The sequence below is a fragment of the Hyla sarda genome, chromosome 8, assembly GCF_029499605.1.
Source record: "Hyla sarda isolate aHylSar1 chromosome 8, aHylSar1.hap1, whole genome shotgun sequence".
In the NCBI taxonomy this organism is placed as follows: domain Eukaryota; kingdom Metazoa; phylum Chordata; class Amphibia; order Anura; family Hylidae; genus Hyla; species Hyla sarda.
The window spans coordinates 88,583,282-88,610,176 of NC_079196.1; the positions used below are offsets into that span (position 1 = coordinate 88,583,282).

Consider the following 26,895-nt stretch of genomic DNA (forward strand, 5'->3'; position numbering starts at 1 on the left):
CTTTTTCTATGAAAATTAGTACATTTAAAATTGTTAAAAATTGAAAAAGTGTTATTCTGATCCCTTAAACTTCTTTATTTTTTTGTATACGGGGTTAAATGAGTGCTCATTTTTTTGCACCGTGATCTGTAGTTTTTATCGATACCATTTTTGTTTTGATTGGACTTTTTGATAGTTTTGGAGTATACAATGTGACCAAAAAAACATATACGCCATTCACCATGCGGTTTAATTTAAATTATGGGGGAGATTTATCAAACCAGTTTAGAGGAAAATTTGCTGAGTTGCCCATAGCAACCAATCAGATCACTTCTTTCATTTTTCGCGGGCCTTTTCAAAAATTAAAGAAGCAAATTTTCCTCTGGACAGGTTTTGATAAATCTCCCCCCTATATTTTTAAAGTTCAGACTTTTACACACACTTTAACGCATACCACATATGTGTTAACATACTTTTTTTTATTTGTTGATGGGAAAAGGGGGTGATTCACACTTTTATTAGGGATTCATTCACATTTATAGACTTTTGTTTACTTTTTTTGCACAATTTTTTGGCAAAGTACACTTAAAAAAAATGCATTCATTAGATTATACACTGAACAATGCTATGCCATAGCAAAGCATCGATCAGTGTTATCGGTGCCCCATTGCTCCAGCCTGCCATGGCTAACTGGAGCTTCAGAGCACTGATCGGACAACAAGGAGATAGGTAAGGGCAGTGAAATCATGATGTCCCAATCAGCACTGCTGATCTGCCGGGAGTTTTTTTTTTTATTTCATTTGAGATCAACTTTGATCGTGGCACCTAAGGTGTTAAAGGGGTACTCCGCTCCTAGACATCTTATCCCCTATCCAAAGGATAGGGGATAAGATGTCATATCGCCGCCGTCCCGCTGCTGGGGAGCCCCGGCTCTGTGCGTAATGACGGGCGATACGGGGGATGGAGCATGTGACGTCATGGATCCGCCCCTCGTGACATCACGGCCTGTCCCCTTAATGCAAGTCTATGGGAGGGGGCGTGACGACCGCCATGCCTCCTCCCATAGACTTGTATTGAAAGGGGCGGGCCGTGACATCACGAGGGGCGGAGCCGTGACGTAACGATGCTCCGGCCCCTGTATTGCCTGTCATTACGTGCAGAGCGAACTCGCTCTGTGCAGTAATGATAGCGCGGTGCCGCAGCGGGGATCCCAGGGCTCCCCAGCAGCGGGACCGCGGCGATCTGACATCTTATCCCCTATCCTTTGGATAGGGGATAAGATGTCTAGGGGCGGAGTACCCCTTTAACTCTGGGCATGATCTGATACCCGCTGGGACCACCACACTCTGACTTGTACTCAGCTCCTAACCACATGTCATAGAAGGGGAGCGGTCACAGAGTTTACATGTACGCCCTTAAGGGGTTAACCTTGAAGTGTTGAAGGTTAACATTCCTGACATCACGAACATACTCCTCAGTTACACCACCCTACAGTCTACCCTACACATCATTAATCCCTGCCTACCACAATGTTCTAGCCTCCAGCATTAAGACTTTTGAGCAATGTTTCTGGAATAATCAAGACAATAGACAGACAGATATTTAGATAGATAGATATGGTTCCATGACAAAAGAACAGGAGGAGACATCATACTGAAAAAGGCTGCTTTATTTCTTCACATTCAATTATTAGGATCCTCCATTTAACATTTGCTTCTTTGTAACAGCCATGTTTAAAAAGTTTGTGTTCAACTTAGAAATGGCTTATCATCATTACAATGTGCACATTTTTATAGATGGGTTCAGTATAAACATTATCCAAGGTTAGTACTTTGTCCCTGAAAAGTTAGTACTGTTACTGTAGGTGGTTTATATGTTACAGGCTCCAGACTAGTGCTACTCTCTGCCAAACATGGATCTAGCCAAATAACTGTACAGTTCCATTTTTACATTCTCAATATACTGTTTTCTTTGGTCTCCTTGTATCTAAGACCAAATATGTAGGTACATTTTTACAGTTTCACAAACCTATATAGGATGTGCCTAATAAAAATATATTTAGGATATCCTAGATTATATAATGTAGAGCAAACAGTACATAACCAATGATAGATTTGATGTTAGATTTTTAGCTTATAGATTTAGGATTTCTGGACACAATGCTGAAATCAAACCCAATTAATATGGGGTTTATTATAGACAAAGTATGAGAAGCTACACTACTGTGTTTGTGATACTATACAGCCTATGAAAGATGTTTTAAATGACCTGCCATGTACTGTACTGTACTGGTGCTTGGAGATGGAGATATTTTATCAGTATTTTTGTATCTTAACATTTTCACTTTGATGATGTCAAATCCTTTCAAAAGTCCATACACTATGGTAGAATTAAGATGTAACTATATAGAATGTGATGGCCTAAGATATGTATGTTTTATGTTTATATGGTGATATAGAAATTGTAGGGGTGACTCTAAATGGCAATCCATGTTGTATACTAAGAATTATTTAAACAAATATATAATTATTTTTTTTCCCCAGCAGAGTTCAGATTTCACATGTTCAAATCCTCTTAGCAACATCTTAGTGTCTTCTTAAGACAATGTCAAATACAATTGAAAATAAACAAATGATCAAGAAAAGATCTCCTTCAGTGAGACGGTCCTTTCGGTTATGAAAGCTGCTTTAGAAAAGTTTGGGCTCCTTATGAGGACTTGGCACCCCCAATTTTTCTGTAGTGGAAAAGACTTTTAGCATCCAGGTCTCCGGAATATTTAATAGCTTCAGCAAACAGTTTGACCACCTAGAAAATATAGGTAAAGATTATGACAACAAATTACCAGGACCAAAAAACACATCATTTATAGTTATGTAGACCGGAGGGAAATGTGAATGTGCTATTTGGCTGACCTGACAGCATTAATATGCTGCATGTGAATTGTTAGCTGCACAGTAAGTAATATTGATTAAATGTTCATTTGCTGTAGTCAGAGAGAAACATTTTATAGAGTTCCCATAATATGAGAAATGAATGGTTGATGTAGCAACATCTAGAAGTAAGTGTTCAAATTAAATGTGAACAAGGAGTGGGTGAAATGTACAGCACAATTTTACCTTTGTATAGCTGTCCACAATATAATGTTGTTAATTCACAGATAAAATATAGTCATGTCATGTGCACTTAAAGCAAATGCATATTTATTTAATTCATAGGAACTGCTGCTGAATTATTAGACCCTACATGAAACCTGTGGTTCCATCAGTATTTGATTGGGAGGGTTCCGACTCTTAGCACCCCCACTTTTTAGCTGTTTGTAGAAGCTGTGGCAATGGTGAGAACACCACAGACTCTATAAAGATTAAAGGGGTATTCCAGAAATTGTTTTTATTTGACTATGCTACAGGGGCTGTAAAGTTAGTGTAGTTCATAATATAGTGTCTGTAAGTGGGTGTGATGGTTTTTTCACAATTCTTCTGTGATTTTAACCCCAATATTTATTTTTAACAGCATACAAAATGACTGTTGTCACAGATTTTTCCCAGGTTGCAATCACTAGGACAAAGGATAGGGGATAAGATGTCAGATTGTGGGGGGTCCCACCGCTGGGGACCCCCGGGATCTCCGCTGCAGCACCCAGCTATCATTTCTGCACAGAGCAAACTCGCTCTGTGCGTAATGATGGGCAATACAGGGGCTGGAGCATCGTGATGTCATGGACCCGCCCCCTCGTGATGTCACACCCCGCCCCCTCAATATAAGTCTATGGGAGGGGGTGTGGCGGCCATAACGCCCCCTCCCATAGACTTGCATCAAGGGGTTGGGCCGTGACAGCACGAGGGGGCGGGGCCGTGATGTCATGATGCTCCCTGTATCGTCGGTCATTACGCACAGAGCAAGTTTGCTCTGTGCAGTAATGATAGCGGGGCGCTGCAGCGAAGATCCCGGGGTTCCCCAGCGGCGGTACCCCCGCGATCTGACATCTTATCCCCTATCCTTTGGATAGGGATAAGATGATAGGGGTGGAGTACACCTTTAATAGCTGGTTGTTGGAGCCCTGCTGATCAGATGTTGATAGGCCATTAATCAATTTTGTCTGAATAGGGAAGTAATCTTTAACTCATTTATATATTTAAGATTTGTCCTGTATCCTTGATCCTTGAACAGGCATTTATTTTATAGTTATCACCCTTTTCAAGTAGGACATACTCATTAGATATTTAGATACTGTATATCTATGAGATCTGCTGCCCTGTTAGAGGGAAGGGTTGGACAGTATGAATTTAATCTGCATCCTATGTGAGTGGTCTACTTTACCTTTATACATGTCTGTGTAGATAACTGTGACTCACCTGGAAGTTGGTAAGTAAAGCAACTCCACTGTCCACTGCAGACCTCCTTATTAGGAAGTTATCACGCACAAACTTTGTGTTGTTGTTTGGCAGGTTAATGACCATATCAATGCTGCCTTCCTTGATCAACCTGTATAAAAAAAACAGTATGGTGAACAATAGCAGTAAATGACAACATCTCTGATGTAATGTGACCATTGCATAGCATTATACAGTGTGAACGTCAGCTTCAGGGCTCACTTTATAGTGACTAAATGCTCCATGGGCGTACAGGTACGTTAAGGCCCAGATAGCAACAGCATACAGGTGCGCTAGATGTTGTCTAGGGGTTATATTAATCTACTGCCAGCATACAGGCTCACTGGATTCATGCAGCAGCACCTCTACACAAATACCTGCACTTGGGAGGCTGCCCGTGTGCCCTTCCTGAAATCTCTAACAGCTCTGAGCTGACCGACAGGGCAGGGGTGTCATAAGGCTACAGCCATTTCGTGACTTCACAGCATTTTGTTGGGCCTGATGAAGGCACAAATCTCCTTACTATGCCCCTGCCCTGTCTGTCTGCACCTCCTGGTGCCTTGTGTTATCTGTTTACATATGAATAAAGAAGATCTGCACTACATGTGATTAAAGAAAGTGGTATACCTAATTGCTGAAGCACCTTATGTGGAGATTATACTCGCTGTGGCCATTACTGCAGTGCCAGGTGTACTTCTATCTTGTGAAGAGTGAACTGTATTAAATTGGGCGCACAGGGTTGACCATGCGAACTCCACGTGAAACTACATACTCTCTGCCATAAGCCCCATCAGTTGATGAGCAGGACGGGGAAGGGCAAAAATTATGCTAAAATTGTGTGAAAATTTTACTATTGCTTATAATTATTAGACTTTTTGGCATTTTTCTCTATTTAGTCCATAATAAATGCCCCCCTAAGTATATATATATAAATTATATAGGTATAAACACACACATAATTTACAACTTATGAATCTAGAACATACTTGTTGATTGATGGAGAATTAGACTGTCCCTCCTGAGATGGCCAGGCAACAGCTGTAGTGGGAACATCATTTGCATTAAGCCAATCTGCAGTGGCCTCAGTGGCATACAGCTGTATAAATGAAACAAGATGGATCAAAAAGATTATCTATCATCAATCTGTTTGAATAGATAAAACACAAGCTTTACTCTAACAATACACAAAATATATGGTAAATAAATATACTTATGTTTTTCTTTTCTAGTAAAGTAAACATTTTTTTGTACCTTGAATCCTTCGTCTTTGAGTTGCTGGGCAGTGCCAAGGAAATGAGGACGGAATGAATGCTACAATAAATAAAATAAGAATAAAATAAGACTACAAGTTATCCTTCCTTTTGTGCGCAGATTATCTAACAGATTTAGATAGCACACAAATCATATAAAATAATACTGCAGCATTATAATATAATTATTATATTATTATAAACACAAGCTTCTTTACAGGACAACTTTTACATGGTTTTGTTTTAAAATGTAACAAAAAATATTTTTTATGAATAAAAAAAAACATATTACAAACAAAGAGGGAAGTCTACTAAACATTTACATATGGCTGCGTCTGTCCAACGGTTTGCGTAATTGCTTTATGAATTTGCGACATGTTAAACACTTACATGATCAAGCTATCCTTACATTTCCAAGTTACATGTATGGATTCTTGTTTGTATAAGTATTATTTATTAAGCATGACTTTCAGTTTTTGTGCAAGATATTGCACAAATTTATGTCAGGTATGAGCAAAAGTATAAATACAAAAACTGTCAATAATATATTGAATGGTGCATGCTGTCTACCTGTTCCACAGGCAGAGAGGAGTTACCCATGCAATTTGTTTGTTTTAAAGTTGTTAACAATTTTGGGAGGATTTCTCCATTATTTATGAGTTAAGTATTTGAAAGAACTGCAACAATAATCTTGCTACAGACTTGTCTCGCACTTGTCCAGTATAATTATCTACTGCTTGGACAGAGTGTTACTAAAGGGCACATTTACACTGTATTTTTGTTCCTGTTTAATCTATATACTGTATATAAAACTCAATGTGTGTGTGTGTGTATGTATGTTCCACAAAAACTTCCAAACGGCTAAAGATATTAAGAAGAAACTTGGCACACATGTTACTTATATGTCAACAACAAACATATGATAGGTGATTTAACCCTTACCCACCCCTATTTGCCAGGGTCGGGGTTTTTGTTTAAAATCCCAAAAAAGTCTATGGGAAATATATGTTACTGCATAACTTCCAAACGGCTGGAGATATTTCGATAATACTTGGTCACATGTTACTTATATATCCACTTAAAATATAGGATAGTTAATTTAACCTTAACTACCCCCATTTGTGAGGATCTGGGTTCTTCTTTAAAGTCCCATGCAAATGAATGGGGAATGTATGTTCTAACATAACTTCCGTACGGCTGGAGATATTTCAATACCTGGTACACATATTACGGGTTGGGATATGAGGACAGGATGGGAGGTCAAGATAGGAGGTTGGGATATGAGGACGGGATAGGAGGTCGGGATAGGAGGACGGGATAGGAGGTCGGGATAGGAGGCAGGATAGGAGGACGGGAAAGGAGGTCAGGATATGAGGATGGGATAGGAGGACGGGATAGGAGGTCGGGATAGGAGGACGGGATAGGAGGTCGGGATAAGAGGTCGGCATAGGAGGTCAGAATAGGAGGTCGGGATAGGAGGACGGGATAGGAGGATGGGATAGGAGGACGGGTTAGGAGGTCGGGATATGAGGACGGGATATGAGGACGGGATTTGGGGTTGGGATATGACAGCAATATATGAGGACGGGATATGAAGCCAAAAGCTTCCTCCTTTGTTGATTTTCCTCCCCAACAAGGATGAGGAGGGAAAAGCCGGGCAACTCCGGGTACTCAGCTAGTATATATATATATATATATATATATATATATATATATATATATATATATATATAAAACTCAACACGTGTGTGTGTGTATGTATGTTCCACAAAAACTGTTACTTATATGTCAGCAACAAACATAGGATAGGTGATTTAACCCTTACTCACCCCCATTTGACAGGGGCAGGGTTTATGTTTAAAGTCCCATACAAGTCTATGGGAAATATATGTTACTGCATAACTTCCAAACGGCTGGAAATATTTCCATAATACTTGGTCACATGTTATTTATATTTCCACTTAAAATATAGGATAGTTAGCATGGGAGGTGGAGATCGGAGGACGGGATAGGGGGTTGAGATAGGAGGACAGGATAGGAGGCCGAGATAGGAGGACGGGATAGGGGGTTGAGATAGTAGGACGGGATAGAAGGACGGGATAGGTGGTCGAGATAGGAGGACGGGATAGGAGGACGGGATAGGAGGTCGGGATAGGAGGTCGAGATAGGAGGTTGAGATAGGAGGACGGGATAGAAGGTCGAGATAGGAGGTCGGGATAGGAGTACGGGATAGGAGGTGAAGATATGAGGACGGGATAGGGGGTTGAGATAGGAGGACGGGATAGGGGGTTGAGATAGGAGGACGGGATAGGAGTACGGGATAGGAGGTGAAGATATGAGGACGGGATAGGGGGTTGAGATAGGAGGACGGGATAGGGGGTTGAGATAGGAGGACGGGATAGGAGGTTGAGATAGGAGGACAGGAAAAGAGGACGGGATAGGAGGTCGAGATAGGAGGACGGGATAGGAGGTCAAGATAGGAGGTCGAGATAGGAGGTCAAGATAGGAGGACAGGATAGTTGGGATAGGAGGTCGGGATATGAGGACGGGATATGAGGATGGGATAGGAGGGGGAGATAGGAGGTGGAGATAAGAGGTCAGGATAGGAGGTCGAGATGGGAGGTTGAGATAGGAGGCCGGCATAGGAGGTGGAGATAGGAGGACGGGATAGGGGGTTGAGATAGGAGGTCGGGATAGGAGTACGGGATAGGAGGTGAAGATATGAGGACGGGATAGGGGGTTGAGATAGGAGGACGGGATAGGGGGTTGAGATAGGAGGACGGGATAGGAGGTTGAGATAGGAGGACAGGAAAAGAGGACGGGATAGGAGGTCGAGATAGGAGGACGGGATAGGAGGTCAAGATAGGAGGTCGAGATAGGAGGTCAAGATAGGAGGACAGGATAGTTGGGATAGGAGGTCGGGATATGAGGACGGGATATGAGGATGGGATAGGAGGGGGAGATAGGAGGTGGAGATAAGAGGTCAGGATAGGAGGTCGAGATGGGAGGTTGAGATAGGAGGCCGGCATAGGAGGTGGAGATAGGAGGACGGGATAGGGGGTTGAGATAGGAGGACGGGATAGGAGGTCGAGATAGGAGGACGGGATAGGAGGTCGAGATAGGAGGACGGGGTAGGAGGTCGAGATAGGAGGTCGAGATAGGAGGACGGGATAGGAGGACGGGATAGGAGGACGGGATAGGAGGTTGGGATATGACAACAATATATGAGGATGGGATATAAAGTCAAAAGCTTCCTCCTTTGTTGATTTTTCTCCCCAACAAGGATGAGGAAGGAAAAACCGGGCAACGCCAGGTACTCAGCTAGTAGTCTATATATATATAAAACTCAACGTGTGTGTGTGTGTGTGTGTGTATGTATGTTCCACAAAAACTTCCAAACGGCTAAAGATATTAACATGAAACTTGGCACACATGTTACTTATATGTCAACAACAAACATAGGATAGGTGATTTAACGGCTGGAGATATTTCACCCCCATTTGCCAGGGGTGGGGTTTATGTTTAAAGTCCCATATAAGTCAATGGAAATATATGTTACTGCATAACTTCCAAACGGCTGGAGATATTTCGATAATACTAGGTCACATGTTACTTATATGTCCACTTAAAATATAGGACAGCTAATTTAACCCTTAACTACCCCCATTTGTGAGGGTCGGGATTTTTGTTTAAAGTCCCATGCAAATCAATGGGAAATGTGTGTTCCCACATAACTTCCGTACGGCTGGAGATATTTCAATACCTGGTACACATATTACGGGTCGGGATATGAGGACGGGATGTGAGGTCGGGATAGGAGGTCGGGATAGGAGGACGAGATATGAGGTCGGGATAGGAGGATGGGATAGGAGGACGGGATATGAGGACGGGATAGGAGGTCTGGATAGGAGGTCGAGCTATGAGGATGGGAAAGGAGGTCGGGATAGGAGGACGGGATAGGAGGATGAGATAGGAGGTTTGGATAGGACGTCGGGATAGGAGGTCGTGATAGGAGGATGGGATAGGAGGTCAAGATAGGAGGTCGAGGTAAGAGGTCGAGATAGGAGGTCGAGATATGAGGACGGGAAAGGAGGACAGGAAAGGAGGTTGGGATAGGAGGTCGGGATAGGAGGTCGGGATAGGAGGACGGGATAGGAGGGCGGGATAGGAGGTCGAGATAGGAGGTCGAGATTGGAGGACGGGATAGGAGGTCAAGATAGGAGGTCGAGATATGAGGATGGGAAAGGAGGTCGGGATAGAAGGTTGGGATAGGAGGTTGGGATAGGAGGTCGGGATAGGAGCTCGAGATTTGAAGACAGGATAGGAGGTCGGGATAGGAGGTCATGATAGGAGGACTTGATATGAGGAATGGATAGGAGGACGGGATAGGAGGACAGGATAGGAGGACGGGATAGGAGGATGGGATAGGAGGTCGGGATAGGAGATCAGGATAGGAGGTCGAGATAGGAGGTCGAGATAGGAGAAAGGCATAGGAGGACGGGATAGGACGACGGGATAGGAAGATGGGATAGAAGGTAGGGATAGGAGGTCGGGATAGGTCGAGATAGGAGATCGGGATAGGAGGTCGAGATAGGAGGTCGGGATAGAAGGTCGGGATAGGAGGACGGGATAGGAGGATGGGATAGGAGGACAGTATAGGAGGTCAGGACAGGAGGTCGGGATAGTTGGTCGAGATAGGAGGACGGGATAGGAGGTGAGGATAGGAGGTTGGGATGTGACAAGAATATATGAGGACTGGTTTATTTTCCTCTCCAACAGGGATTAGGAAGGAAAAACCGGGCAATGCCGGGTACTCAGCTAGTTTCTGATGGATGCTGCTGTATGTCATACCTTTCCCATTGACTTTCATTATTTTAAAAAAATGGACAGTAACGTATACTTTTTTTATTGCCATACACAATAGCATAATTGACTACATTTTGCATACAGCAAAATGAAATGTACTGCAACGAAAATGGTGAAAGTGAGACAAATATGCGGTGTGAATGCACCCTAACCTATCACAATCTTACAACTAATTTAAGTATATGTGACTTTTTATGAACCCATGTTTGATTATTTGATAGCTTAGTCACATGTAAGTACCACTTGCCCATTTTTTTCAGAGGAATGTTAGAAATGTGAGCTGAGCACTGATTAGTTGTAATGTGAAACAAAAAGAATCTTACTATAAAACAGTAGTGTTGCTCGCGAATATTCGCAATTCGAATATTATTCGCGAATATCGCATATTCGCGAATTCGCGAATTTCGCGAATATAGCGCTATATATTCGTAATTACGAATTTTCATTTATTTTTTTTATTTATTTATTTTTTTTCTTCACAGTACACATCACAGTGATCACCCCTCTCTGCTTCCAGCTTGTGTGGTGTAAAGAAGGCTCTAATACTACTGTGTGAGACTGGCGTGCGAAAATTCGCATATGTGAAAATTAGCATATGCTAATTTTCGCATATGCGAATGTTCGAGTATGCGAATTTCCTATATGCTAATTTTCACATATGTTAATTTTCGCATACGCGAACTTTCGCATATGCGAAAATAAAACGAGAATATAACGAATATGCGAATATTCGCGAATATATGACGAATATTCGTCCATATATTCGCGAATATTCGCGAATTCGAATATGGCATATGCCGCTCAACACTATAAAACAGCTAATAAATCTTCCCCTATGAAAATATTAAAGAACAACACCATAAAGGTCTTTAATACTGACCTGGATTCCAATCAGAATTCCCTTTTGGGGCAGTTTGAAGCCTGTAGATATCATGGCCTTCAGGAAGGCAGAGTAGATGTTTTGTCCAAAGCAAGCCACCTGAATAACACAGAATGGGGGGGGGGGGGGGTGTTAAGCATTGATGATGATAAATCTAACATCCTCCATAATCCAAACCTCCCACTCTTGTCTCAACAGTTCTTGATGGCTATATGATGGCTAGATTATTCTACCTACCTCCCCTTTCCTCATAGAATGTAAGATGTCAGGGCCATCACTGTTTAAAGTGATACTGTCATTCAAAAAAACTTTGGATATGTTTAGAAATGTCATAAGTTGTTGATTACTTTGGGTCTCACTTCTGAGAACCCAAAATGATCATGAGATATGAACCTGGGAAGTCGGCGCATTGCCGATGCCGATGCCAGAAATAAATAGTATGGACGGCCTATCCTGTGGAAATATGTCAATATTTCTCGAAGCCACGCCTCATTGCTGGAGGCAGAGGGAAGAGTGACAGAAACATATTATGAACGTGATGCACAGTACAGCATTTTCAGTGGTAAATCTGCCCCCTTTGTTCCAGAATTCTGGTGCATTTTTAATAGTATATCTGCCCCTATGTCAGAAGGAGACAGGAGCAGAAAATATGGAAGCTGTGTGCCTGAAACAAAATTAAATATGTTTTTACAAAATGTTTTCTCATATTTCTGATCACGAAGGGGCCTGTTATATAGCAGTTTTGGTTGTTCGTCTTTCATTCTGCATCCTCTGCCTTCTCACATCTCCCAAATCAAACTTCACTTTAATGTCTTTTAAGACAGTGAATCCCTACATCCCATGTTGGGATCATTCATCCCTTGGTTGAACATTTCTTTCATATTCACTGTTTCCTTTATCCGAGTATAAAGTTACTTACTAGGATTATATGTGATAGAACTTGGTGCTTTCTAGTTCTTTGCTGTTCATGCGGAATGCTTATTTGTTCAAATTCATTTTGTACTTTGAACTTTTATGAGGCTGAATTTCTCCAATGCAGGAAAATAATCCAAAAAGAAAATTCAAATGGGACCTCACAATTTCTTTGCTATTGTTTAAAGGGGTTATCCCAATATTAAAATCAGCTATTCACTTCATCAGGTTCCCTCCCCCCACCACCAACCCCTGTGAATAGGTGATACGTTTTAATATTGGGATACCCCAGGGGGTTTAAAGAGGTGCTCCACCGGAAAAAAAAAATTTTATCAACTGGTGCCCGAAAGTTAAACAGATTTGTAAATTACTTCTATTAAAAAATCTTAATCCTTCCAGTACTTATCAGCTGCTGTTATGATCCACAGGAAGTTATTTTCTTTTTGAATTTCCTTTCTGCCTGACCACAGTGTTCTCTGCTGACACCTCTATCCATTTTAGGAACTGTCCAGAGCAGGAGAGGTTTGCTATGGGGATTTGCTCCTACTCTGTTCCTAAAATGGACAGAGGTGTCAGCAGAGAGCACTGTGGTCAGGCAGAAAGGAAATTAAAAAATAAAAGAACTTCCTGTTGATCATACAGCAGCTGATAAGTACTGGAAGGATTAAGATTTTTTAAAAGAAGTAATTTACAAATCTGTTTAACTTTCTGGCACCAGATTATTTAAAAAGAAAAGGGGATATCTATCTGATTGTAGGGGGTCCGAGTGCTGGTACCTCTTGCGTTCTTGAGATCAGAACACATAATATCCCATAAGAATGTCACATGTGAACAACACTGCTCTAGTCATTCTATATTGGAACTGCTGGAAATAGGTGATTGCTGTACTGATCTTCTGCAGTTCCCTTGAAGGGGGAGACTCTTCCCTCCCGAGGATGTCTATGATCAGATAGTAATCCCTATACTGAGGATGGGGGATAACTTGTGTTTGTATTAAAATGTTTAGGAGTGTTTTTTTTGTTTTTGTTTTTACATGTGTATAATTGAATACATTTATGAGGTAGAAATCTATTTTTATCTTTTCTCAAAAACGTATCAAATCTTTACGTCTGTAGGGTTTAAATTGGTCAATTATTCAGTAACAATCTTGGCAAGGTTTTATGATGTTATATTTACCTCACCAGTGGATGCCATCTCACAGCGCAGAATTGGATCAGCTCCTCTCAAGCGTGGCCAGGAGAACATTGGTGCCTGTACAGAAGAAATTATCATTAGCACAAACATAGATACGTATTGGCTTCTAAATGTACAATAACCCTCTTAGCTGCTCACCTTGATGCCAACATAATCTGCAGGGATGATGGGTCTCTCTAATGTTGGGAGAGGACCTTCATCAATTTTTTCTCCAATCATGACTTTGGTGGCCACATCAATAAAGTCAATCCCCAAGGTCTTGGACACAAATGGGAAGGAACGGGAAGCTCTCAGGTTGCATTCAATCACCTATAAGGAAATAATACAAATTAACCAATGGTAAATAGTTACATAGTTACATAGTTAGTATGGTTGAAAAAAGACATACGTCCATCAAGTCCAACCAGGGGAATACACTGCACAATAAATTAAATGAACACTTAAAACAACACATGTATATCCAAGTCAATCACACTTCTGTGAAATCACACTGTCCACTCAGGAAGCAAAACTGATTGACAATCAATTTCTCATGTTGTTGTGCAAATGGAACAGACAACAGGTGGAAATGATAGGCAATTAGAAAGACACCCTCAATAAAGGAGTGGTTCTTCTCAGTTCCTATGTTTCCTGTCTGATGTTTTGGTCACTTTTGAATGCTGGCGGTGCTTTCACTCTAGTGGAAGCATGAGCCAGAATCTACAACCCACACAAGTGGCTCAAGTAGTGCAGCTCATCCAGGATGGCACCTCAATGCGTGCTGTGGCAAGAAGGTTTGCTGTGTCTGTCAGTGTATAGTCCAGAGAATAGAGGAGCTTCCAGGAGACAGGCCAGTACATCAGGAGACGAGGAGGCCGTGGGAGGGAAACAACCCAGCAGCAAGACCGCTTCCTCCGCCTTTGTGCAAGGAGCAGCACTGCCAGAGCCCTGCAAAATGATCTCCAGCAGGCCACAAATGTGTATGTGTCCACTCAAATGGTCAGAAACAGACTCCATTAGGGTGGTATGAGGGTCCGACGTCCACAGGTCGGGGTTGTGCTTACAGCCCAACACAGTGCATTTGCCGGAGAACACCAAGATTGGCAAATTCGCCTCTGTCGCCCTGTGCTCTTCACAGATGAAAGCAGGTTCACACTGAGCACATGTGACAGACGGGACATTGTCTGGAGACACTGTGGAGAATGTTCTGCTGCCTGCAACATCCTCCAGCATGACTGGTTTGGCGGTGGGTCAGTAATGGTGTGGGGTGGCATTTCTTTGGGGGGCCGCACAGCCCTCCATGTGCTTGCCAAAGGTAGCTTGACTGTCATTAGCTCCCGAGATGAGATCCTCAGACCCCTTGTTAGACCATATGCTGGTGTGGTTGGCCCTGGGTTCCTCCTAATGCAAGACAATGCTAGACTTCATGTGGCTGGAGTGTGTCAGCAGTTCCTGCAAGAGAAATCTGATTAAGCACATCTAGGACATCATATCTTGCTCCATCCACCAATGGCACGTTGCACCACACACTGTCCAGAAGTTGGTGGATGCCTTAGTCCAGGTCTGGGAGGACATCCCTCGGGAGACCATCCGCCACCTCATCAGGAGAATGCCCAGGCATTGTAGGGAGGTCATATGGGCACATCAGCCTGTAGTTTTGTTTCCCACTTTGATTTTGAGTGTGACTCCATATCCAGACCTCCATAGGTTGATAAATTTGATTTCCATTGATAATTTTTGTGTGATTTTGTTGTCAGCACATTCAACAATGTAATGACGAAAGTATTTCATACGATTAGTTTATTCATTCAGATCTAGGAAGTGTTCTCTTAGTGTTCCCTTTATTTTTTTGAGCAGCTTACATTTCATCCTACATAGATATTCACTCAGGTACTGGTAACGTTTCATGGGTAATAGGTTTTCATGGAAAGTTGCATGACCTATAAACTATTTAATATCTTGCTGGTGGGTCAACATAAGAGTTATAGGGGTACTCCGGAGAAAAAAATTTTTTTTTCTTTAAATCAACTGGTGCCTGAAAGTTAAACAGATTTGTATATTACTTCTATTTAAAAATCTTTCTCCTTCCAGTACTTATTAGCTGCTGTATACTATATAGGAAGTTCCTTTCTTTTTACATTTCTTTTCTGTCTGACCACAGTGCTCTCTGCTGACACCTCTGTCCATGTAAGGAACAGTCCAGAGCAGGAGAAAATCCCCATTGCAAACCTCTCCTGCTCTGCCCAGTTCTTGAAACAGACAGAGGTGTCAGCAGAGAGCACTGTGGTCAGACAGAAAAGAAATTCAGAAAGAAAACATTCCAAAAAACTTTGAACCTGTTCACTGAGAACCGGCAGCAAAATAAGCCTTTTAGAGTCTAAGAGCTCTTAAGCCCTGTATAACACTGCTAGGGTCGCCTAGGAATGTATTCAAGTAGTTTTAAATTGTTTTACGGCTAAGTTAATGTCAAAGTTGTGGCGACATAACTCCCTTATGGTAACTATGAGCTTGTTTAAAAAAACACTGCACTAGCGAATTTTGTAGGCTTTTTAACACTAAAATAAAGGTGCATAAGGTGTCTCTTTTTGTTGGCGAATGCCTACCAGTGTTAAAATGCACATGGAAGTATAGGAAGACAAAACTCCGGTGAAAACCTTTTTTCTTTTAAATCAACTGGTGGCAGAAAGTTAAACATAATTGTAAATTACTTCTATTAAAAAATCTTCATCCTTCCTGTACTTATTAGCTGCTGAATACTACATAGGAAATTATTTTCTTTTTGGAATGCTCTCTGATAACATCACGAGCACAGTTCTCTCTGCTGATGTTATTATAATAATAATAACACTTTATTTATTGTTTATTTGAACCCAAGTCCCCAGCACTGCAAGGCAGCAGTGCTAATCACTGAACTACCATGCTGCCCTTAGCATACATCTGCTATGCATCTGCTATGCATGGTTGCTAAAATGGACAGAGATGTCAGCAGAGAGCACTGTGCCCGTGATGTCATCAGTGTTCCAAAAAGAAAGGAATTCCTCTGTAGCATTCAGCAGCTAATAAATACTGGAAGGATTAAGATTTTTTAATAGAAGTACTTTACAAATATGTTTAACTTTCTGCCACCAGTTGATTTAAAAGAAAAAAGGTTTTCCCCGGAGTACCCCTTTAACAAAAATGTGCCCTTTTTGGAGTAGCAACAGGTTTTGAGTCTGGCAAGTGGAGATGCTATAGATTTCTTTAAGTGTTACAAAAACTATCCCATTTGATTAAAGCCAGAAACTGCATGTCATTTGACTTTAAATGGCTATTAAATGTTCAATCTCAATGCTTAGAATTGTTTACTTATATAAAAAGCAGGTAGAAATACTATATGATTGATTAAACCCAGAAAATACACATAACTTGGCCTAAGATGTTTATTCCACATACATTTTTTTGTGCATATTTTTTTTAATGCATATTTATGTTAAACCCAGGCAGAAATACTATGTTTGATTAAAGCCAGAAAACACATGTAACTTGGCTTTAGAAGGCTATGCTGCCTTTACTTTCATCACTAAATGAGTAGATATGTTAAAGACAGGTGGAAATACTACTGTATTTGTTTGATTAAACCCACAAAATACACATAACTTGTACTTAGATGGGTATTTAATACAGGTCAGCCCATTGCTTTGCTCATTCTGCTAGGCATTTGTAATGTGATAGCTTTTATTGGCATGTTTACTACTGGCTGGCATTTGTACTGCATCAAGTGTGCACAGCACTGCAGGTAACAGGAGATCACAGTATGAGGTCAGCCCACTGCTCAGTGCTTTGATCAACTTGTATTGTGATAGCTTTTATGGGCTTGTTCTACAGTGACACTGCTGGGCTGGCTATGATTTATAGTGCGCCAACTGGAAAACATAATTCATGTGACAAATCACTAAGGTCTAAGGTCAGCCCACTGCTCAATGCTTTGCTCAGCTTGCTTTTGGATTTGTGAAGACTTTCTGGGATCAGTTGTTCCTGTGCATTACTCTCTCCAAGATGATGGGCGCAATGCAGTGCATAAGCGTTGTCAGACTCTTAAACCCACCCCTATGCTGTGTACTATTTGGCATGGTAGCTGTATATCACAACAATGATAACCTTGGATCATGTGTTCTTGCTGCTTGCTGCAAGGTTTGCTTGGCTACCCCAATGTCATCACATTGTTCCGAGTACTTCTTCCTTTCCTTTCAGGCACCAAAACACCATGGTAGAGATTTATCAAAACCTGTGCAGAGGAAAACTTGCCCAGTTGCCCATAGCAACCAATCAGATTGCTTCTTTCATTTTTAAGAAGGCCTGTGAAAAATGAAAGAAGCGATCTGATTGGTTGCTATGGGCTTTTCCTCTGCACAGGTTTTGATGAATCTCCCTTAATGTGTTTCTCATCCCTTCTGCTATTATTAACACCGTTGCCAAGTTCAAAAGCTTGGCAAGCCGCTGTCACCAGTGGCATAGCCATAGAGGTCGCAACGATCGCCATGGCGACCGGGCCCCTAAGCCAGGGCCTCTCTCCTTCCGCAGTGACTTCCCGACAACAGGTATGTATATTTATTATTTTACTGCCGGCAGTCTGAATGACAATTCTTGCATCCTGGAGTACTCCTTTAAGTTAGAGAAAAAAATATATATTGTGAAAACCTCTTTTATCATAAATCCTCCTGTACAGATTAACATTAGGGTAGGGTTACATGTAACAGATCCGCAGCGAATTTTACGCTGTGGATCCGCCGATGACTTGACTCTGATGAGTCCTGTCCCCCCCCCCCCCCCCCCACTGTGTGCTGCTCACAACAGCAATCTGCCACTAACAAGCAGCCATACAGGGAGCTGCGAATCACCGTGGGCACATGCGGTGTACTCTGAAACATCATGGAGCGGCTCGTAGCGGCAGATTGCTGCTGTAAGCAGGACACTGGGGAAAACAGCTGGAGGCACACTATAGGGTCAGGTCATTGACAGATCAGCAGAGTAACATACACTACTGATCTGTTACATGTGACCCTACCCTAAGGGTGCGTTCACATGTGTGTATTTTTGTTGCAGATTTGCTGGAGCAGATTTTGCTGCCCATTGACTTCAATGGGTGGCAAAATCTACCACAGCAAATCTGCAGGAGAAAATTTATTGAATCTGTGGGGTGGGGGTGGGGGGATATTTGTAGGCTGCACATGTTCAGCCTTCCTGAATAATGGTATCTGCTTGTTCATGAGGGGATCATCGAATTTGGGGTCCGGAGGCAGCGTGTGTATGTATGATGTGTGTGTGTATGTATGATGTGTGTTTATGTACTGTATGTATGATGTGTGTGTATGTACTGTATGTATGCTGTATGAATGATGTGTGCGTATGAATGATAGATGTGTGTAAACAAGATGTATGTATGATGTGTGGAGATGTATTATGCGGGGGGGATCTGAAGGTGGCGGTTGCATGCATGATATGTGTATGTATGATGTGTATGTATGTATTATGCATGTGTGGGGGGGGCGGAGGAGGCGTGTCTATGATGTGTGTGTATGTACTATATGTATGAATGGTGTGTGTGTGTATTGTATGTGGCAGTATTATATTCAGGGGGTACAGTGGGTGGCAGGATTATATTCAGGGGTACAGTAGGAGGCAGTATTATATTCAGGGGGTACAGCAGGAGGCACTATTATATCCAAGGGTACAGTTGGTGGCAGTAATATATTCAGGGGATACAGTAGTTGGCAGGATTATATTCAGGGGGCACAGTAGTTGGCAGTATTATATGCAGGAGGTACAGTGGATGGTAGTTTTATATTCAGGGGATACAGTGTGTGGAAGTATTATATTCAGGGGGTACAGTAGGAGGCAGTATTATATTCAGGGGGTACAGTAGTACGCAGTATTATATTCAGGGGGTACAGTAGGAGGCAGTATTATATTCAGGGGTACAGTAGGTGGCAGTATTATATTCAGGGGGTACAGTAGGTGGCAGTATAATATTCAGGGGTACAGTAGGTGGCAGTATTATATTCAGGGGTACATTAGGAGGCAGTATTATATGCATGAGGTGCAGTGAATGTTAGTTTTATATTCAGGGGATACAGTGTGTGGCAGTATTATATACAGAGGGTACAGTGTGTGGCAGTATTCTATTCAGGGGATACAGTGTGTGGCAGTATTTTATTCAGGGGATACAGTGTGTGGCAGTATTAAATTCAGGGGATACAGTGTGTGGCAATATTATATTCAGGGGTACAGTGTGTGGCAGTATTATATTCAAGGAATACAGTAGGTGGCAGTATTATATTCAAGGGGTACAGTGGATGGTAGTTTTATATTCAGGGGAAACAGTGTGTGGCAGTATTATATTCATGGGGTACAGTATTTAGCAGAATAATAATGAGTATTGTCTTCATACAGAGGATGAGGATCTGCTGACAAAGTGAGGAGCCTATGATGTCCGGGTGTCAGACTCTGCAGAGAAGATGGAGCTGGAAGACGTCCTGACGTCTGGACCAGATGGAGAAGAAAAGAAAAGACAACAGAGAAGACGTCACTCAGGTCACTGATATCACTGTGTATTCTCCTGACTGTCCTGTCAGCTTGAGTCACTTGTAAGTTCCGCAGTGATGATGGGTGACGCTGTACCCTAAAATGTGGCTCTCCATCTGTTGCAAAACTACAATTCCTATAATTCCTGAGGCTCTCCAGACATGATGGGAGTTATAGCTTTATAACAGCTGGAGAGTAACTGAAACCAAGGTGATTGGGTGATTGGTGGGGGTCCCAGCATGTGGACCACCTCCAGAAAAATGGGCTGCTTATTCTTAAATGTCTGTTTTGTCTGTCTGGCCCTGCTGACTGTGTCCCACTAGTGCTGTAGTCACTGATATCATATGTGACCGAGTAAGGGGTCGTCCGGTATTGGGGAAGCGGGTCATCAGTTGGTAGGGGGGCCCAAGGCCCTGGGGTTTCTAGCTACGTCCCTGGCTGTCACCCCAAAGTTCTGAGCAAGACCAGGTTGGCCAGACTCAGCTTGCTCATCTCTAGTTACCATGTTCGGAGTAAAATGATTTTATTATTTGTTCTGCAGAAAAAAAATATGTTCACTTGGGATCCATACATATCCATAGCTGTTGTTTAGAATATCCAACAAATGTCATACATAATGATACTTGTGTTTCATAGAAGCTAACACAACCATTTCAGTCTGTAATTTCAGTGCTCAGTGCGCACACTGTTCTGTAGTCAGTGTATCCAAAATAAATTGTGTCCTTTATCTACTGCTGGAGTAGGAATTAAAGTCAGCAATTTTCTATCCATTCCAAATCCCTAATGGAACCTACTAGCAATGTCTGAAATTGAACTCTCTCAAAATGTTACAGTGACTTTTTGGAAACAAAAGCTTTATTGGCTGTTATGCTGTATATTTTTCTTACTAGTCCTGAGAAATATCCAAAGGCTAGCAACAAACAGACAAGAACGAATGATTATTTGTCCTTGTTGTACAATGCTATTAAGAGACAAGGCACCAATCTCTAAGTAGGAGTGAAGTATTTTTACTACCACTAAATATATATATAAAAATTATACTTAGCAAAACATACAATTGACATAAAATAGCAAAAAATCATATTTGAATATGCTATTGGTACGTGTTATAAAGCTAATAGTGATGTGAAATTGTGTGTAATTTGTATCTTGTAACTACTGTAGTTGACTATTTATACACAAGCTACAAGAGATTCTCATTGCATTATCCATACCATTATAAAATTAAAAAGGGTTGTCTACCGACACATAATTTTGGAGTATTGGCTCCAGCTGTAATAAAATAAAAAGCTAGTTCAGCTAATCACTCATCATGGCATGTCACTTCTATGTCTAATGACTGGCTAAGAAGGCACTTCCTACATGGCGACAATTTTAAAAAGCTTCTCAATTGTTCTTGCTTTGTACCTATTTTAGAAAACTTCATTAAAAGATAGGGCCATAAATCAGTAAATGAAAAAGTTCTGTAAGGCTAAGTTTCTATTTGTTGTTTTTTTTGTGTGTGTTTTTCCTAAAAAAAAAAATACCCAAATGGCCCCCATGGCATTTTTTCATTGAAAAAACGCTGCGGCCAGATGTTAGCTGTAAATCAATGAGAAATCGCTATTTTTTTTCCACTTTGCGTTTTTCAGTTTGGCGTCTTTTAAATTATTTTGGCGTTTCTACTTTTTTTTGTCCTATGTTTTTTTTGTGTGAAAAAAAAACGCCTGAAAAAAAACGCCTGAAAACACCCCAGTGCAATTTCCTGCATCTGGTGTTTTTATGGCGTTTTTTCATTTGTGTGTAAATTGCATTTTTGGCCCCTTTGGCATTTTACTAAAAAAAACAAAGGATGCAGTAGTGATGGAAAAAAATTTATTTAACGAAATTCATATTTTTTATAACTAAATTTTTAGACATTTTTTAACAAAGATCAATTTCTGTGGGCGGGCAGGGCACTAAAAATTTAGCCGACAGTAATACAAATGTAGTGAGTGTGTGTTTTTCACTTAATTTTTCTTTATTTTTAATATTTATTAGGTAGTACTACTACTCCCAGCATGGAACATACTGTTCCATGATGGGAGTAGTTGTTCCTATACTAATAGACAGATCCCCCGGGTTTCACTCCTGACACCTGATTCGATCGTCCATAATATAGCAGAGATGCGGAGTGGCTCCATACAGCGCTCGCATCTATGCACTATACTCCGGGCCAGCCAGTGATGTAAATAGAAATTCACATCACTCATTCATATTTTCAAGAGTGGGGATTGGCCGGTTGGTGGAAGCCAATCCCCGCTCTCAGCGGGAAATATGAATGAGTGAGTGGCCGACCGGAGTACAGAGCAGAGATGCGAGTGCAGCAGAAAGCCGTCCACATCTCAGGGATGAAGGATGATTGCAGTGGGTGTCAGGAGTGACACCCACTGTGATCTGTCATTAACTGCAGGTACTTCTGCTCCCAGCATAGAGCAGAGTGTGCTACATGTTGGGAGCAGTAGTAACTGCAGTTAAGGACAGATCACAGCGGATGTCACTCCTGACACCCTTGTGATCCTCCTGTATAATGTATAGATGTGGCCGGCCGCTCTTCTATGGTCGCCTGCACTGATGTATATATACACCTAGTCATATTTACCACAGAGAGTTGTGATTGGCTGGAACCATGCTGCCAATCACAGCTCTCTGCGGGAAATATGAATAGGTGTATAAATACGGCAGTGCAGGGGACCATAAAAAAGTGGCCGGCCGCATCTATACATTATACAGGACGATTACAACGGATGTCAGAAGTACAGGTACTACTACTCCCAACATGGAGCAGTGTGTTCCATGCTGGGAGTAGTAGTACTACCTAAAAAAATGTAAAAAATAAAGAGATAAAAAGGTGAAAAACACACACACACTACATTTTTATTATTGTCGGCTACATTTTTAGTACCCTGCCCGCCCACATAAATTGATCCCTGTTTTAAAAATTTATATGTTTCGTTATGAAAAAAGATACATTTCGTTAGATACAACTTTTTCCATCGCTACTGTATCTTTTTTTTTGGTACCCTATGGAATTTTATTAAAAAAGGAATCTCCATCACTTTTTTGGATCGCTAATGTCCAAAAAAGAATAAAAACCGCCGGCAAAAACGCAAAAAGTTAAAACCCACACCCACGCATTTTTTTTTACAATTTCAGGGGAAAAAACACAATAGGTTCAACAAGCTGTGACTTTGCAAAACCACCAAGGAGCTGAAAAATGCCAAAAAAGAGTGAAAAAACGCCAAAAGGATTATAAAAAAACTAAAAAAATTTGCCATTTCTCATTGATTTACAGCTAACATCTGGCTGCAGCGTTTTTTCAATGAAAAAACGCCAAGGTGGCCGTTTTGGCATTTTTTGGGGGGGAAAAATGCACACACAAAAAAAAGTTGAAACGTAGCCTTTCAGCTCCTCAGCGGTTTTGCAAAGTCCCAGCATGTTGAGCCTATGCCGTTTTCCCCCCTGAAATCGTGGCACCATGTGGGTTTTAACTTTGGCATTTTTGCAGGCGGTTTTTATTCTTTTTTGGACTTTAGCAATCCAAAAAAGTGATGGAGATACTTTTTTTTTAAATAAAATTTTGTATGGTACCATTAAAAAAATTTAATAAAAAAGGTACAGTAGTGATGGAAAAAATTGTATCTAATGAAATGTATCTTTTTTATAACAACATTTTTATAAATTTTTAAAACAGGGATCACTTTATGTGGGCGTACAGGGCAGTAAAAATGTTGCCGACAATAATAAAAATGTAGTGTGTGTGTGTTTTTCACTTTTATTTTCTTTATTTTTTACATTTTTTAGGTAGTACTACTACTCACTGTTCCATGATGGGAGTAGTAGTACCTGTACTTCTGACACCCGTTGAGATCCTCCTGTATAATGTATAGATGCGGCTGGCCGCTCTTCTATGGTCCCCTGCACTGCCAATGGTTCCAGCCAATCAAAACTCTCTGTGGGAAATATGAACAGGTGTATATATATATATATGTGCAGGGGACCATAGGAGAGCGGCCGGCCGAATCTATACATAATACAGGAGGATCGTAACGGGTGTCAGGAGTGACACTTGCTGTGATCTGTATTTTAGTGCAGGTACTACAGCTCCCAGCATGGAGCAGAGTGTGCTCCATGTTGGGAGCAGTAGTACCTGCAGTTAAGGACAGATCACAGCGGGTGTCACTCCTGACACCTGCTGGGATCATCCTTCATCCCTGACATGCGGAGTGGCTTTCTCCTGCGCTAACATCTCTGCTCTGTACTCTGGCCGGCATCTCGGCTCTGTACTCTGGCCTGCCACCATCCGGCCAATCCCGGGGCGATCTGTCTATTAGTACAGGAACTACTACTCCCATCATGGAACAGTGTTTTCCATGCTGGGAGTAGTAGTACTACTTAAAAAATATAAAAATATATACAAAAAAGTGAAAAACACACGCTATATTTTAATTATTGTCGGCTACATTTTTAGTGTCCTGCCCTCCCACATAAATTGATCCCTGTTTAAAAATTTATAAAAATTTGGTTATAAAAAATATGAATTTCCTTAAATACATTTTTCCATCACTACTACATTCTTTATTTATTTATTTTTTTGGTACCCAACACATTTTGAAAAAATGTCAAAGGGGCCAAAAAATGCAATTTCCACTCACAGGCAAAAAACACCAGAAAAAATGTAAGAAAAAAATGCCAAACACAGGAAAATGCTTTGGTGTTTTTCTGGCATTTTTTCTGGCTTTTTTTTGGGCCACAAAAAAAAAAAAAAAACAAGTAGAAATGTAGCCTTAAGAGAAAAAAGAAAGGCTGATAAGAAGCCGTCCAGAAAATAGCTTCTCTGACAGATTTTACTAATAACAGAAGCTGCAGATCACAAAATAATTTTTTTTTTTTTTTTTTTTATCATGAAAACCTATGGAGAAAGTGTTGTTTGTGCTATAATAAGTACAAAGCAAAAGCAAAAATGCTTTTCAAAGGTGTCTCTTGCCTTTAAGTCTTCATATTTATTTCTAACAGTTTTACACATTTAAAAAAAATTAATTATGTTTTTTTCGGGCAATGCAGAACTTTAAAGAGAAAGTATCAGCATGAATAAAAGGGTATACATAAGCACATGGCTGGACATGGCTGATCAGCAGAATTCTAGGCATGCCTTTTTTTTCTATAGGGAGAGCAGAGAGAGAGAGAAAAAAACAGATAAAACGGCACTCCAATAGTGAAGATTGTAGGTGATAGGTTATATTTAGGAAAGGTAGAATGAAGCTCACCTTTAAGTGTTGTGCGGGCAGGCCCAACACTGGTACGCGCTTAGGATGCAGGTAGTCGGGAGGCAGCCGGCTGTCGGTCCTGCTTAGCAAGTGGTCAGGAACAGGTAGACAAATGTGGAATCCGGGTCGCCTGGCAGGGCTAACCAGATGTCCAATGAAAGTCTGACTTGTGGGTGGATAGGCGCACGCCTGAGGATGGACACAGAGCCAAAATGGAATTTTGAAGGCTTTAGTTGGTACAGAACAACGCGTTTCGAGGGGTCACCCCTCTTCGTCAGGTTCATCAATGAACGAAGAGGGGTGACCCCTCAAAACGCGTTGTTCTGTACAAAATAAAGCCTTCAAAATTCCATTTTGGCTCTGTGTCCATCCTCGGGCGTGCACCGATCCAGCCACAAGTCGAACTTTCATTGGACATCAGGTTAGCCCTGCCAGGCGACCCGGATTCCACATCTGTCTACCTTTTTTTTTTTTTTTTCTATAGTCCTTTCCAGCCAAGGGTGGGTTCCCCAGCCGACAAGAACCCAGGAAAGTCAAGCCCATGTCCTCTTTAGTTGCTGTCGGTCAAATAAGGTAGATGGATGCAAGTGGGCCAGTGGGTAGTAATAAAGACTAGGTCATGATCACTGTTTGTAGAAGCTTTCTAAGGCTGGGTCCACACTACGTTTTGTCCCATACGGGAGCGCATACGGCAGGACCGAGCTAAAACCTCGCGCTCCCGTATGTGACCGTATGCGCTCCCGTATGCCATTCACTTCAATGAGCCGACCGGAGTGAAACGTTCGGTCCGGTCGGCTCATTTTTGCGCCGTATGCGCTTTTACAACCGGACCTAAAACCGTGGTCAACCACGGTTTTAGGTCCGGTTGTAAAAGCGCATACGACGCAAAAATGAGCCGACCGGACCGAACGTTTCACTCTGGTCGGCTCATTGAAGTGAATGGCATACGGGAGCGCATACGGTCACATACGGGAGCGCGAGGTTTTAGCTCCCTCCTGCCGTATGCGCTCCCGTATGGGACAAAACGTAGTGTGGACCCAGCCTTACTCATAATAGACATTCGCTATTCTTCTACCATTAGTCCACTCTTTTGATACCACCTTCTCACCAGCACAGATGATGGTACTTGAATCAGTGCAAGTACCTAGCGCTAAATCAAAATTAAAATACTTCATCTATACTTGCAATAAATAAGACCAAAATAGTATATTTATTTTTCATCTTAGATCATATACTCAGTGGATCACATGACCACAGGGACAGCAAGACCACCCAACCTCTGTTCTTAGCAGGGCATGACGTATACATGCCCATTATTGGGTGAGATTTATCAAAACCTGTCCAGAGGAAAAGTTGCTGAGTTGCCCATAGCAACCAATCAGATTGCTGCTTTAATTTTTCACAGGCCTTTTAAAAAAAATGAAAGAAGCGATCTGATTGGTTGCTATGGGCAACTCAGCAACTTTTCCTCTGGACAGGTTTTGATAAATCTCCCCCATTTTGTATACTCTCATGAAAAAAAACGTTTGATATATTATAGATTAATGTATGCAGAATAACTTCACAATTGCATGTTATTAAAAAATATGCTTCTTTCTATTTAATTTTCCACTTTGAAG

At 41.5% G+C, this 26,895-nt stretch overlaps 1 protein-coding gene across 6 annotated transcripts in view; it reads right to left on the minus strand.

Annotated features, from left to right (window-relative positions):
* Positions 1-1,647: 1,647 nt before the first annotated feature.
* Positions 1,648-26,895, minus strand: part of CPS1 (carbamoyl-phosphate synthase 1) — a 132,109-nt gene continuing 106,861 nt past the window's right edge. For all 6 annotated transcript variants that reach the window (XM_056535427.1, XM_056535426.1, XM_056535429.1 and 3 more), the window contains 7 exons: positions 13,590-13,760; positions 13,434-13,508; positions 11,346-11,444; positions 5,601-5,660; positions 5,336-5,445; positions 4,332-4,461; positions 1,648-2,784 (listed from right to left, as the gene is read on the minus strand). In XM_056535427.1, the coding sequence (XP_056391402.1) occupies positions 2,686-2,784; positions 4,332-4,461; positions 5,336-5,445; positions 5,601-5,660; positions 11,346-11,444; positions 13,434-13,508; positions 13,590-13,760 (744 nt within the window). In that variant the 3' untranslated portion in view covers positions 1,648-2,685. The remainder of the gene's footprint in view (positions 2,785-4,331; positions 4,462-5,335; positions 5,446-5,600; positions 5,661-11,345; positions 11,445-13,433; positions 13,509-13,589; positions 13,761-26,895) is intronic.